General features: G+C 40.7%; 1 protein-coding gene across 2 annotated transcripts in view; it reads left to right on the top strand.

Moving 5' to 3' along the window:
* Nucleotides 1-13,240, top strand: part of CBL (Cbl proto-oncogene) — a 44,478-nt gene that overhangs the window by 4,179 nt on the left and 27,059 nt on the right. The window contains exon 2 of one of the 2 annotated variants that reach the window (XM_048512977.1): nucleotides 5,794-6,041. In XM_048512977.1, coding sequence (XP_048368934.1) covers nucleotides 5,794-6,041 — 248 coding nt within the window. Of the gene's footprint in view, nucleotides 1-5,793; nucleotides 6,042-13,240 lie in introns of those variants that run through there. The other variant, XM_048512978.1, reaches the window with a different exon arrangement.

Below are 13,240 nucleotides of genomic sequence, written 5' to 3'. Positions count from 1 at the left end.
ATCAGATTTATATGGGCTTCAGGTTGCTGAATTTAGAATATTTCAATGCTGGGTAACAGCGAAAGACAGAAAAAGTGGTGGTGTTCTCGAACACTTGCTGCAAATGTTCCTGTTATGTATCATCACTTATTTTTCCTTCAGGAAAATGACCTGCATTGTTGTCCACATACCATCTTGCTGTTCTTGAAGCTCATGTTCACCATCTCATCTTCCTCTTTTAGCAGCTATACATAGTTTTGCTTTGCTCAGTTAATGTATTTCTTTGGATCTAGAAAGGGAAGTAAACAGTGCATAACGGTTTCAGGCCACATGAGATCAAGAGGTCATCTAGAAAGCGGGAGTGGTGATAAGTGCACTCTCTTAAGATTATCAGGGAATGTCAGCCGTTGCCTTAACATGGCAAGATGATCTGAGATGTTCATAAAATAGATGTCAACAGCTGTGGTTCTCAAATAAATAGTATTCAGTTCAGCACCATGTATTACTCAGTGTGATGTACAGTCTGAATCTGCGTGTGAATGTATTCTGTAATGTTCAGTGGGACTTACTGCCAATCAAGTGTGCATAGAGTTGCTGCTGGGCAGTACAATCCTGAGAGGGGGTGAATCTGCGCTGTGAATGTGGACAGCATAGCTACGTCGTCTCCAAAGAGGCATGCTGCGTCACAAACAGCAAGGAAAAAGTGATGCTACCCCCTTCCCTGCAAAGGTGGCTTTTGCTGGTGTAAGTCTGCACTGGGGAACGATGGCATTCCTTGGCTGAAAGAGCTCAGGAAGTTGACTGAAGCTAGCCCCACCCCAGGAACTCCCTGTTTGGTGCCAGCGCTGGCTCTTGTGGTGGAGATGCAGTGGTGCCCAGGCACTGTGGAGCTGTGTGGCTTCTCAACAACAGCATAAGTGCCTCTGCAACTCCGCAGGTGGCATTCATTCTGGCTCTGTAGTCACGCCACCTCCTGAGTGGTTTCGGGCCCCCTCCCCATGGATTGCATTGGACTTCAGGCTTTCTTAAAGTCTCAGGTGCTGGTGGGCAGTGCCGTGCGTTCCCATTGTCCCAGGATTTTTCACCTCACCAAAGTGTTGCATATGTTATGTTGGACATACTTACCTAAACCAGGAAAGCAGAATTTGTTCAGCAGGCAGAATGGTTGCCCCCACAGCTGCTTTGGATTGCTTAATAAAAAATGGGAAGTGTGACTGGCACGTTGACAATTCCCTTGGTAGCTGAGTTCTTTTCCATTAAACTATGATGACCAAGAGACGCTGCCATTAGTCCAAATATGGGACAGTGCTGTCAGGTTTCAAGGTTGTTTTTAAAAGCACAAAGTGATGAGTGCTTGAGCATTTCTTGTGTTAATGAAAAGTTCCTCTTTGGGTCTAAGACCCCTAGGAGTCACAAAGAAAATAGCAAAAAAGGGTACAGAAAAATGGTCATTTTTGTACCATAAATAAACTCGGATCTGGTTTCAATCTAGTTCAGCTGCTGTGGCTTTTTCAACAGGGCTTGAGAATTGTAGTTCTGTCAGGGCAAAGATGATTCTGTTAGAGTCCTAGTCTCCTCACATAATTATAATCCCACGGGTTCCTTGGTGGGATGGCATGACAGAAGGCTGGCACCTGACTTGAAACCTGAACAACTCGATGCCAGGGTATTCTTGAACTCCCAAATTAGGTTTCTTAGCTGAGTGTTTGTGTGCCAACCCATGATTTTTAATAATTTCTAGTTGGGTTATATTTCCCTTCCTTATAATTTGTTTTGAATTGCAATACCCTCTTCTGTAGTTTACTCTTGCTTTTTTGGAGGACCTCTGAGCTCAAAGGACGTTGTAGGCCTCTGCACCCCCACTTTCTTTGACCTGCATACCCTCAAACCTGTAGCAAATGTCAGCAGTGTTAGGTGATCTCTCTGTCCTTTGTTTTTGCCATAATTTTACATTTGGGGAATTATTTCCTGCCTCCCCCTTAGCTACAGTTCATGCTCCAGAACATTTTGTAATCCATTGACCAACTTCCTGGGCTCGTTAAAGATTGAGCATGTTGTTAAGAAGACCTAAGGCTGCACTCTGAACTGCATGCCATGGGAACTAGCTCTCATCTGTACCTGTGAAACTCAGAAGTATTTAGAATTTAAGTCCTAGTGCATTTGAATATTGTGTAATACTCTTTGTATAATAGTCCAGGGTTCTTACTATGGCCTTAAAAATTATGCATGGATATTGTTGAATTGTACCTTCACGTTCTTATCCTTTTGTCTGAGCAAATTAGGGGTCTGAGCAAATTATTCTGAAACAATTGAGGCATGCCAGTTGCATTAATATTGCATTCTTGTATGCGGTCTGGGACATGTTTGGCGGCTGCTGAAAAATGCTTTCTTGTATTAGTGTGTCACACTATGGGTGTAACTTGTTCTAGACTATAAGCTCTCTCTTTGCTTATGAAACTTGGTGATGTGCCAGGTTTGCTTATGTGCTGTACACATTAAAAAATAACCTTATGTCTGAATCAGTCCATATGCACAGAGTACCTTTACACCAGAACTCTAGTGGTAGTTGTGTTGGTATATAAATACTGTATGTATTTGGGCTAGCACATGAGTTGAGAGGCTTTTAAATGTTGGTCCTGCTACGTAAAATGCTGATAACAGAAAAAGGCTCTGTGTGGGGTGCAGGTCGTATCCCACTTCTGTGGCTTTGTGCTGATCAATGCTGTTGGACTTTTTCAGCTTGCAGGATATCATAGTATGCAAGTTATTTTAACCCTGCCTGTGCCCATCTTTTATGTTTTATTAAAGGGAATTGCAGCAAAATATGTTCATAGCCAGTGTGTAGGGTTTTTTGGGTGGGGTGGGGGGGTGGGCCGTTGTTCTTTAGCAGTAATAGACCAAGAACCCAAATACAAGCATGAATTCAGTATGTGTTACTCTGCTGGTTTCTTGAAGCTGTGAACATCACTTTTGGAAGAGGTGGTGATCTGCAAATGCATTCGAAGGGTGCTAAATGAAAGACAAATATATACTTGTTTCTCTACTGGATGGTCAATTTCAGCACCATTTTGGAGATAGTTGAAGACAATTGTGGTTTTTGGGACTTCCACTTTTGGATATGGTTGTTCAAATAATTAAACAGACTTATTTAAAGCTTCACTTTATTAAAAGTTAATACTTTTCTGCTTTTCTGGTCTATTAATGATTTACAGGGTATACTTTTATGGGTACTCATATTTTTCTAGAGACCACATGAATACATTTCTTTTGAGAATAATATATAGTGACTGTTCAGTCTGCTAGCTCCTTATCTGGATATTTACAAAAAATACCTCTGTGTTCCATTTCCTACTGCATCAGACCTAGGGAAATGTCTCTTCTCTGTTTTGGATTTCATGTGATTTTCTTGTGTAAGGCTAACTTCAGTCATTCATAATTTGTGTTTTGAATCTGTTGAAATTACTAAGCTAAAAAAAATGTTGCTATTTGGAGTACACTGAAAACAACCAAAATTTGTCTGCTTGTTTTTGACTACTGATACCTTAGTGATTAAGAAAGCATAGCTTTGCCTATATGTTGGAGCATGAACCATAATCCCTTTTGGAGGCACAGTGCACGGATATATCTTCTGTACCTGGTAGTGCTGAACTGAGATCTACACGTCATCCAGTGTCCAGAAGTGTCACTGGCTACAAAAATGCTTTGCGTACATTCAGTGAAACTTTTCAACTTGAAACTGCAGACCATTATGCCAAGTAATACATATTTCAGGAAAAATGTTTTGTCATACACAGTGGCGTAGCACTCAGGGGGATGGGGGGTATCTTGCCCTGGGCGCGCACCAATGGGGTGTGTGGCAGGGGCACAGGGCACACACGTGCCTCGGGCGCAGTTCCACTCGCTACGACTCTGTTTATATATCATGGACAGCTGCTTTCTGAAATGTGAAGTTCTACTGATTGCATAGAATTAGTTTTGCAGTTACCTGGCGGGGGTATGAATGGTAATTGATATGGTGCAATTTCTTCTTGGTTGAGAAACAAGAGGTTAGTAGGCGATCACATGTTCTAAAATCCAGCCTGACTTAGATGGCCCAAGCTTGCCAGACCTCAGAAGCTAAGTAGAGCAGGGCCCTGGTTAGTGCTTGGATGGAAGAGCACCAAGGAGTCCCGGGTCACTAGATAGGGACAGGCAGTGGCCAACTACCTCTGTTAGTCTCTTGTCTTGAAAACCCCGTGAGCGGTTGTCATAGGCTGGCTGTGACTTGACAATACTTCATACATGCAAAAGCTGGGCTTTGATGGTTGTTGTGGGCTTTCTAGGCTGTGTGGCCATGGTCTGGTAGATCTTGTTTCGCTTGCAGGTGAAATGTTAGGAACAAGATGTACCAGACCACGGTCACACAGCCTAGAAAGCCCACAACAACCAGTTGAGTCCGACATGGAAGCCTTCAACAATACCTCATTGACAGCTTAGGTGGAATCCATCTGTATTAAAAGGTGAAATTGTTCTGTGATCTTATGGCTAATGTTCTTGTGGTGTTGGTGGCCAGACCACAGAAAACAAATAATTTACTATTTGCGGTGTTCACTACTAGTCAGGTGTCTTGGACTGGTGTGTTGGTGTTTTCCAGTCTATGTTTTTAGGTAGATTTTTCTAATGCACATTAAAATCTTTGTGGCTATAAGGACCTACGAAAATTGGAGAATACGCAGTTTAGTACTATATGGATATCCTTTTAAAAAGTTTGAAATCTCTGAAGAGAGTACTGCAGTATTTTGGATGTGAATCAGCACTGTCCGTATGTAGAACATGAAGTACTTGTCAGTATTGTGGAGATACATTTGATATAAATAATGTAGTTTATATTTCCGCAGATCCATTTCCTCTCTGATAGTTTTGGGTGCCAAGTGCCATTTATACTTGCGGGTGAATCACAAGCCTTGCAACATTTGGCAGACTATTGTTCTGTGGTAGCTTTTTTTTTTAAACCTCAATCTCAGTAAAAACACAGTTAAGTGTGTATTGTATCATCCTGGAAACTTGTGTTCAGTGGTGCACAATTTGTATTATCACAAGTGTGTCCACTGTGTTGGGAAGCATTATGTGGTTCCTAAGGATTTCCTGTTTTATTTTTGTCAGTGTTTAAGAAAAAAACACCTCTTTTTCATTAGGTTCTCTGAGCAATGGTGTTTAGCTGTGGTCAAAAACAGTACCTTTCTAATTGTGGCAATCAAGATAATTTCTGAGGGAGCCCAGTGTAGTTGCTGCATGCATTACAGAGAAAGCAGCATCTCAAAATGCTGGCTGAAAGCGCTTGTGAGTCCTAATCTTCCTGATTTGAACCTGTAGGAATAGTTTGTTTCCAAATGTGTCCTCTTTCACCAGAAGCCAGAGAGATTGTAGATTTCTGACCATCTCTTTATTCCCTATTCATGGTCATCATGGCTTCTTTGTGGGTTCATTATGTTTCATTCGGGAAGAGTAATTAAAGTGTTCCAAGGTTTGTTGGGAAGGTACTTTCAGCAGTGTTGTTGCTGAGTACTAATTAATACCTTGTGTGATACCGCAGCTAGGCTATCAAGATTGGTTCTTGTCTCAGGGCAGATATGGTGCATATCTTAAATTTAAACTTGTGAAAGGTTAGACAAAAATTTGTAATACTGTAAGTTACAGTATTCATAGTGGATGAGTTTTATAGCTTCTGATAATTCAGTTACGCGTGTTGACATCTTGATGGTGAGTCCCTTGCTGGCATTTCAGAAGATGCTGGCTTCTAAGTCTTATGCTTAAAAAAGTTTGCCTTTTTTTCAGGTTGTACGTTTGTGTCAGAGCCCCAAATTGGCACTAAAGAACAGCCCACCCTACATTCTAGACCTGCTTCCTGATACATATCAACATCTACGAACTATCCTGTCACGCTATGAGGGGAAGATGGAGACTTTAGGAGAGAATGAATACTTCAGGGTGTTCATGGAGAACTTGATGAAAAAGACGAAGCAAACCATCAGCCTCTTCAAAGAAGGGAAAGAGAGAATGTATGAAGAGAATTCCCAGCCTAGGTAAGGCCGTTCTTCACTGGCTAACCATTTATTTATTTGTTTGTTTGTTTATTGAGTTTTTACCCCACCAATCTCCTGAAGGACTCAGAGTGGCTTACAAATAAAAGCATATAAAACAATACAGTAGAATAAATAATATAAAAATATAAACATTAAAACCAGATTACAACATCTTACATAATTAAACCAGGATGGATATTGAGGGTCACTATTAAAACATTATTTAAATTCTTATTGAAATTTTACGTGGCCAGTAATGAATGAGTTGATTTTTCTGTTTTCACAATATTGCATCACTTTCAATGGTGTAGTTGCTGAGGAGTTGGAACTGAAAGCAAAAAAGGCTTGCGAGTGTTATGAATTTTTGCAGTGTTATGCATTTTTGCAGAGATGCATTTTGATGCACAGCTTACAAACTTAATATTAAAGAAAATTTCTCTAATACGGTGCTTAAGTGGTGCTTCAGTGTTTAAAGAAGCTCACTTAACAGTACCTCAGACTTTTCAACAACCATGTAAGTTAGGTCACTTATCTGCTAAGTCCCTCAAGGGGAATACAGCCGAAGAAGAAGATTTACCTCCCTTTCATGAGAACTATTCTCTCTTGGGTTCAAAACACTGTATCACAAAGTTTTCCATCTCTGTCCCCACAGAATTTGGTGATTCAAATGTTGTGGAAAGAAGCAAATAAGCGGATAGATGCTGACTTCCTTTTCCCTACTCCACACTTCCTCTTTTCTCTTACTCCGCTGCCATCCTCAAAGTTTGGAACTCCCTCGCACCCCTATTTTGCATACATTCTGAAGATTATGTTCTTTATGTCAACTTTCCCCCATAATCCTTGTTATGAAAAACAGCAGAAGCAGTAGGTTAAGTTCCCTTTTCACTATGCTTGCTGGTCAAGGCAAGAATTCAAGCTTCTGCTTGTTCTTAGAATAGTGGAAGATTCTTAGTGCTCTGAAGTAAAGTCTGAGAAGATGAGACCAAGACATACTTTCAGTCTACAAACTACAAAGGGTTTGATGCTAGATCTCAGGTAGATTATTCCTAATGGACTAGTGGACACATCACTCATCTCCCAGTGCATGCTTGGGAAAGCACCATGCTGGTTTTATATGTAAATGTGAGAATGGTTCTAGAACCATTCCTTTAGGACCAAAGTAATTCCTCCCAGTTTTGGAATCCTGCATCCTTATAACCCTTGGTGGAGGTTAGGAGGAACCTCTATATGTAGTGCTGTGTGGACAGGTGTTCAGAATGCAACATTTACTTACAAGGCAGTATTTTGATTCAGTGACTGGTAGATATTTTCACAAGTTGAAGTATATCATACAAAACAGTTCCCTGTTTTGTAAATGATATGTCAATGTGAATATGCTTCTGTCTTCCTGTTCTGGTTGCCTTCTGCTCCTCTGGCTTCAAAGGACAGAGGTAGATGGTGTCAGGGCTGCAGGCGCATCTGGAATTTATGCATACTAAGCTGTTCCTGCCGGGTCAGCGCTTTATTTTGTTTGTCAAGCCAATATGCAGCGTTTTCCCTTGTGTGTTTGCTGAGTACTTTTGCATGAGCAAAAGAAGAAAAAAAGGAGGTTGCAGGAATGCAGAGAAATTTGATGAGCATTCATTGTACGCTAACTTGAGGCTGTTCAAAATTTAGTAGCAGGAAAGCTCATTCAGCAAGTTTAGGAAGTGGAGTATTCTTCAGGTTTGTATAACGGTCAGTAATATTTGCGTGTGTCCTAAGGATAATGGCTATGCTTCACGCAGCTGCTGGGGACTTCCTTTCTGGCTCCTCTTGTGAAGGACAGTGGCAGTCTTAGGAGGAGATTTCAGAGTTGGAGATAAAGGTTTTATGACAAGAATAGCTGTATGATGTGGAGGCATTTCCTGTGGGGGTGGGGGAGAGAGCATGACAATGAAACATGCATGTTGAGGGAGGTAGTAGAGACTGTGGGGTCATCCCCTCTTTACCTGGCAGATCCAGGTGGGAACCTGGCAGTTTTCTGGTGACTAAAATAATACTTCAATTAATTGTGGGATTCTAAAACTCTTTATTCTTAAAAACTAAACTTAGCACACACCTTCACCTTTCTGTTTTAGCCTTCATCAGTATGAAATTGAAGTCTTCACTATTTTCTGCTAGAAATGTGATGTCATCTCCATGCCTCAAATGATTAATGTTCCTTCTGCTAATTTTTACTCTGCTTCCATCTCAATCTAATCCAGCTTTCCTTATGATATGTTCTGCATATAAATTGAACAGGTAGGAAGATAAAATACGTCCTTGTCTGACATCCATATTTGCCAATTGGAAACCATCCTGTTTCTCCATATTCTGTCCTAACAGTATCCTCTTGTCCAGAGTGTAGGTTGCACATCAAGAAAATCAGATGTTGTGGCATTTCCATTTCTTTCAAAAGCAATCATAACTTTTCATGATCTACATAGTAAAAAGCTTTCTTGTAATCTAATAAACACAAGCTGATTTTCTTCTGAAAATTCTCTCATATATTCCAGTGATCAGTGTAAATTTGCAATATGATCTTCCATACATGTTCCTTTTCTCAATATAGCGTAGACATCTGACATGTCTCATTCTGTATGTGGTAGCAGTCTTTTCTGTAAGATTTTGAGCTTTGCTTTACTAGCCTGAGAAATTAATGTGAAAGTCTCATTGTTGCTACAGTTTTTGATGTTTCCTTTTCAAGAATATGGATTGAGCATTTTTAGTCTATGAGCCATTGTTTGGTTTTTTGTATTTGCTGGCATCTAACTATTAAGGTTTTGATGGACTCTGTTTCTGTGGCTTGAAATAGCTGTTGATATCCTGTTTACTTCTCGTGATTTATTTTTCCTGACCATTTTCAAGTGCAGTTTTCACTTGCCCCAAATGTACAAAAATAAAATTCTTAACTGATAATTTTGTGCAAAGGAAGAAAAACAGCATACAGCTTACTCTTGCTTTGAAAATCCTACGGGGTTACCATAAGTCAGCTGTGACTTGATTTTGGGGGGGGGGGGGGATGTAGCAAGCTATATATGATTAAAAAAAACTAGTATCCATCCTTCTCCTTATTTCCTTGCCTTTTATCTTGGGGAATTCACAGTTCAAAACCTTATATGGCGGTGACTGTGTAGTTGTGATACTGATGTTCATACTTGAGATCCTTTTGGTATCGGCATTTCTACATCTGAACCAATATACGAATTATTGACACAAGAGTCTTACATGCTGCCAGAGCTGTGTGCTTTACAGTGCAATCCGGAACAGAGTTACTCTAGTCTAAGAGCATTGAAGTCAATGGACTTAGGCTGGAGTAACTCCGTTCTGGATTGCACTGTTAGATGCATTTATAAATGTTGGTCTGAAATTTGTTTAGTGGGAGGAATCATGTTGTAAGCCACTTTGGATCCCCATTGGGGAGAAAAGTAGGGTCTAAATATCGAATGTAAATAATTTTGTTTTTCGTCCAGAAACTTCATTTTGGCTCTTTAGGCTTTTCATCCATTGTGGGTAGTTTTCACACTACAGATATTTTGGTTTGATAACTCACTGGAGAAATTTTTGTGGCTGTAATAGTGATCAGCCGTGGATGATAATCTTGTTCTCTAGTAGAAGAGAATTGAGGAGCTGTGCTATGATTGAAGGCAGCACACCTGCTTTGCTCATATAAACACAACGCAGGATTTGTACGTGTTAACTAGACAGATTCCAGCATCCTCTTTCTCTGCAGCATGTCTGCAGCAACAGTGCCAGGAAGGTTTCTAAATTAGGACTGTTTCCCCTGTGTGAGAGAAGTGGGAAATCCTCTTTTCAGATGGCCTGAGGCACTGGCATTTTTAATTCCCGTTGTAGTGCAGATGATTTACAAATTGGATACAAATCTGGTGCATCTTTTTGAATGACCAGAGATTGTTAGTCAGTTAATCCCACCAATTCAACAACATAGCATTGCAACTCTGCAGCTAACTTACTTGCACCAAGTGTCAAACGTTGTAGGAAACTGTGAATGTTTCTTGAAGGGATGCTTCTTGGGCATGTTCTCCTAAATACTTTGTTGAAATCAATACATCATAAATATTATACTATGAAAAACTTGTGAAGTACTTAGCAGCTCTGTAGTTAGAAGTGCCGCAGGGAAACAGATGCATATTTGATGTGATGCGCTTGTGAAACCCAGCAGTTTCAAAGACATTGACTTGTGTGAACTTAGGGGTTTTTAAATTTTAACTGTAGAATATAAAAAGCCACAACTGAAGGAGCAGTGATTTTTTAAAAGCTTTTATTTCTAAACTTCTGATATTATCACAACAGCCCTATGAAGTTGATCAGACTGAAAGAACATGACAGGCCCAAAGTCACCAAGTGGGCTTCAGGACAGAGTGGGAATTTGAATCCAAGTCTCGGTGCTTAGTCCAGCTCTCTAACAACTGTGTCAGACTGGCTCTCCTTAGGTACCAGAAGGCGTGACTGATTATAATATGTCTCATGAATTCTGTTTGCTGCAGTGAAAAGTCACCCTCTGATCTACTGCCATAATTCTAAATATAATTTGAGCAAGTATTGTGTTTTACCAATACAGTGATACCTCGGTTATTGTTGACTTCAGTTTTTGTCGGTTTCGGTTTTTGTTGACCTTTTCTGGGCAAAATTTGTCTCGGTTTTTGTCGATTGCCTCAGTTTTCGTCCTCAAACACAGAAAAAATTTGCCCAGAAAAAGTCAATGAAAACCGAAACCTACGAAAAGTCCAGGAAAACCGAAACCGGCTGGGGTTTGAGGAAGCCCAGCTGGGAGGCAGAGGGAGCTCCTTATTTGGGCAGTGACACCCCCTGATGTCACTGCCCAAATAAACTCCTGAGCTTCCTCAAACTTAACAACTTCGAGGCAGAGGGAGCTCCTTATTTGGGCAGTGACTCTCCCTGATGTCACTGTCCAAATAAGGAGCTCCCTCTGCCTCCCGGCTGGGGTTTCAGGAAGCCAATTAATCCGTTAGAGGCACTTTTTTGAGTGCCTCGAACGGATTAATTGGATTTACATTGATTCCTATGGGAAATGGTGCCTCAGTTTTCGTCGATTTCAGTTTTCGTCGATTCCTTTCGGACGAATTATCGACGAAAACCGAGGTACCACTGTATGTGTAATTCCGGATTCTGTTGCAGATGCACAAGAATCCTGCTTTAAGATTGTAATAAAGAAGTAACAAATAATTGTAGAATGTGTAATGCTAGTCACATAATTAAAATATTTATGAGACCAGTATTAAAAAATGTGAGGGGAAAAAATCATAACTGCTTCCCCTGCCAAAATCATCCACTCATAGAAATGGAGTCAAAATGTTTGAAGGCATTCTGTGTCTGAGTTGAACTTCTGTTTCTTTGCTTGCAGGTTTATGTTTGCTTCCTGATTCATGCTAGCACCTTGGTGATTCAGTCCACAAAATCAATGTAATGCTAGCTGACTCTGCAGACAGGCATAGGAAGGCCATAGAATTTGATGCCTCTAAAATCTGTCTGGATCATTTCCCTCCTAGTAAGCAAAAGACAATGGATGTTTAATTTTGTACTCTGGTTACTCTTCATTTCTCTCAAAGGTGACTTATGCTGCTGTCAGTAAGAGCTAAGTGGAATTTCATTCACTTCCTGTGTTGAAAGTTTAGTTGAAAGTAGTTCCGTTGTGTATCTATTTTTAAAAGCTGATTACTATGTGAAGCAGTCTGTGAAGCTGCACTGAGTTTGCAAATGTTGACTTAGGATATTTGAGCTTGGCTGTTCGGCACTTGTTTGCAGGGGTCAGTTAAACTGATCGGAGCACAACAGTTTTGACTTACATGGAATATCCAGTTATTGTAGGAATGTGGAGCTGCTGTTCATGTGCCTCTATGAAGTGTGGCATGTTGAAGCAGAGGTGAAAAGCCCATGGCCCGCAACAAGCAATTTCTGGGGTACTTTTGGGAGGCCAGTGTGATCTTTCCAGGATATCCCTGCCAGATTTCTAAGCAATCATTCTTTTTTTAAAAAGTTCACTGACTGCACAGTAGAATAGCAGAGCAGTAATAGCTGAGGAATATCTGGCGATTGAGAAACTCCAGTTCATTGCTGCTCATTGACTTTCACATGGTTTGTTTGCGCTTACAAGCCATCTCTCCCCAAAGACTTCACGAATAAACACAACGCTCCTTTTCAGAAGGGTACAATTTTAAGAAATTGGTGACAGGAGGGCTATTTGGCTGAGGCAAACACAGGTCCAAACTTGTGTCTTCAGAAGACCAGGGAGTCAGCGCAGTCGTAGCTCATCTTAGCTAGGAGGCAAGCTGCTCTAAGGCAGAAGGTGGTTCTCAGTTCCTTGTTTACACTTCCTGGTGGTTCCCAGCTCCTGAATACAGTGACAAATATTGAGTATATTTAAACAGGCTCTGTACCCCAAAATGAGCTTTGGACCACCAAATGTCATGGGGTGATTAGTGATTGGATTCACAAATATGGAATTAGGAAGGACAGAGAAAGAACTAGGAACCCACTTCATCCTCCTCAAACTGCTTCCTTGTGCATGTGGCGAAGCTTTTGAATTGTTTTCAAGGACAGCCCAATCGTTGCAATGAACTGTAAATAGATGCCAACCTGATTTCTGCTCTTGAGTCTTCCTATTGGAGTATAATTCAGATTTGACATGTTTTAAACCTTGTAGCATAAAAAATAAACCAGCTAGAAGGTTGGAGATAGAGAGGATTGCCGTGTGTGTGTGTGTGTGTGTGTGTGTGTGTGTGTGTGTGTGTGTGTGTGTCTGAAACTTAGTGGTGGTGTTTTACCACACTTCAGAAGGGTAGAGTACTTAGAAGCAGATGCTACCATTTGTTCATAGATTCTAAATTAATGCAAAGAAGAATTTCACGATCGCAATCGACTGACTGTTGTGAGTTTTCCGGTCTGTGGTGTGGCAGTTTTAGATGCTAATTTTTTCCTTTACAGTGACCTGTGGACTCCTCACCGGAGGCATGCCATGGTTTCATGTGTTTCTCTGTGCCCCGGAGAGAAGCACATCTTACCATGAAATGCCCCTGAAGATGCCAGCTATGGACAAACATTAAGAGTTAAAACTATCAGACCGTGGCTACACAGCCGGGAAAACCCACAACAGCTAATTTTTTCTTTCTTGATATGGAATCAACAGTGCTTGAAGAGAAATTTGCTTACACATGTTG

Source organism: Sphaerodactylus townsendi, linkage group LG12, assembly GCF_021028975.2.
Source record: "Sphaerodactylus townsendi isolate TG3544 linkage group LG12, MPM_Stown_v2.3, whole genome shotgun sequence".
Taxonomy (NCBI): Eukaryota; Metazoa; Chordata; class Lepidosauria; order Squamata; family Sphaerodactylidae; genus Sphaerodactylus; species Sphaerodactylus townsendi.
The sequence above is the reverse complement of the archived record's forward strand: the minus strand, read 5'-3'. Positions and strand labels throughout refer to the sequence as shown.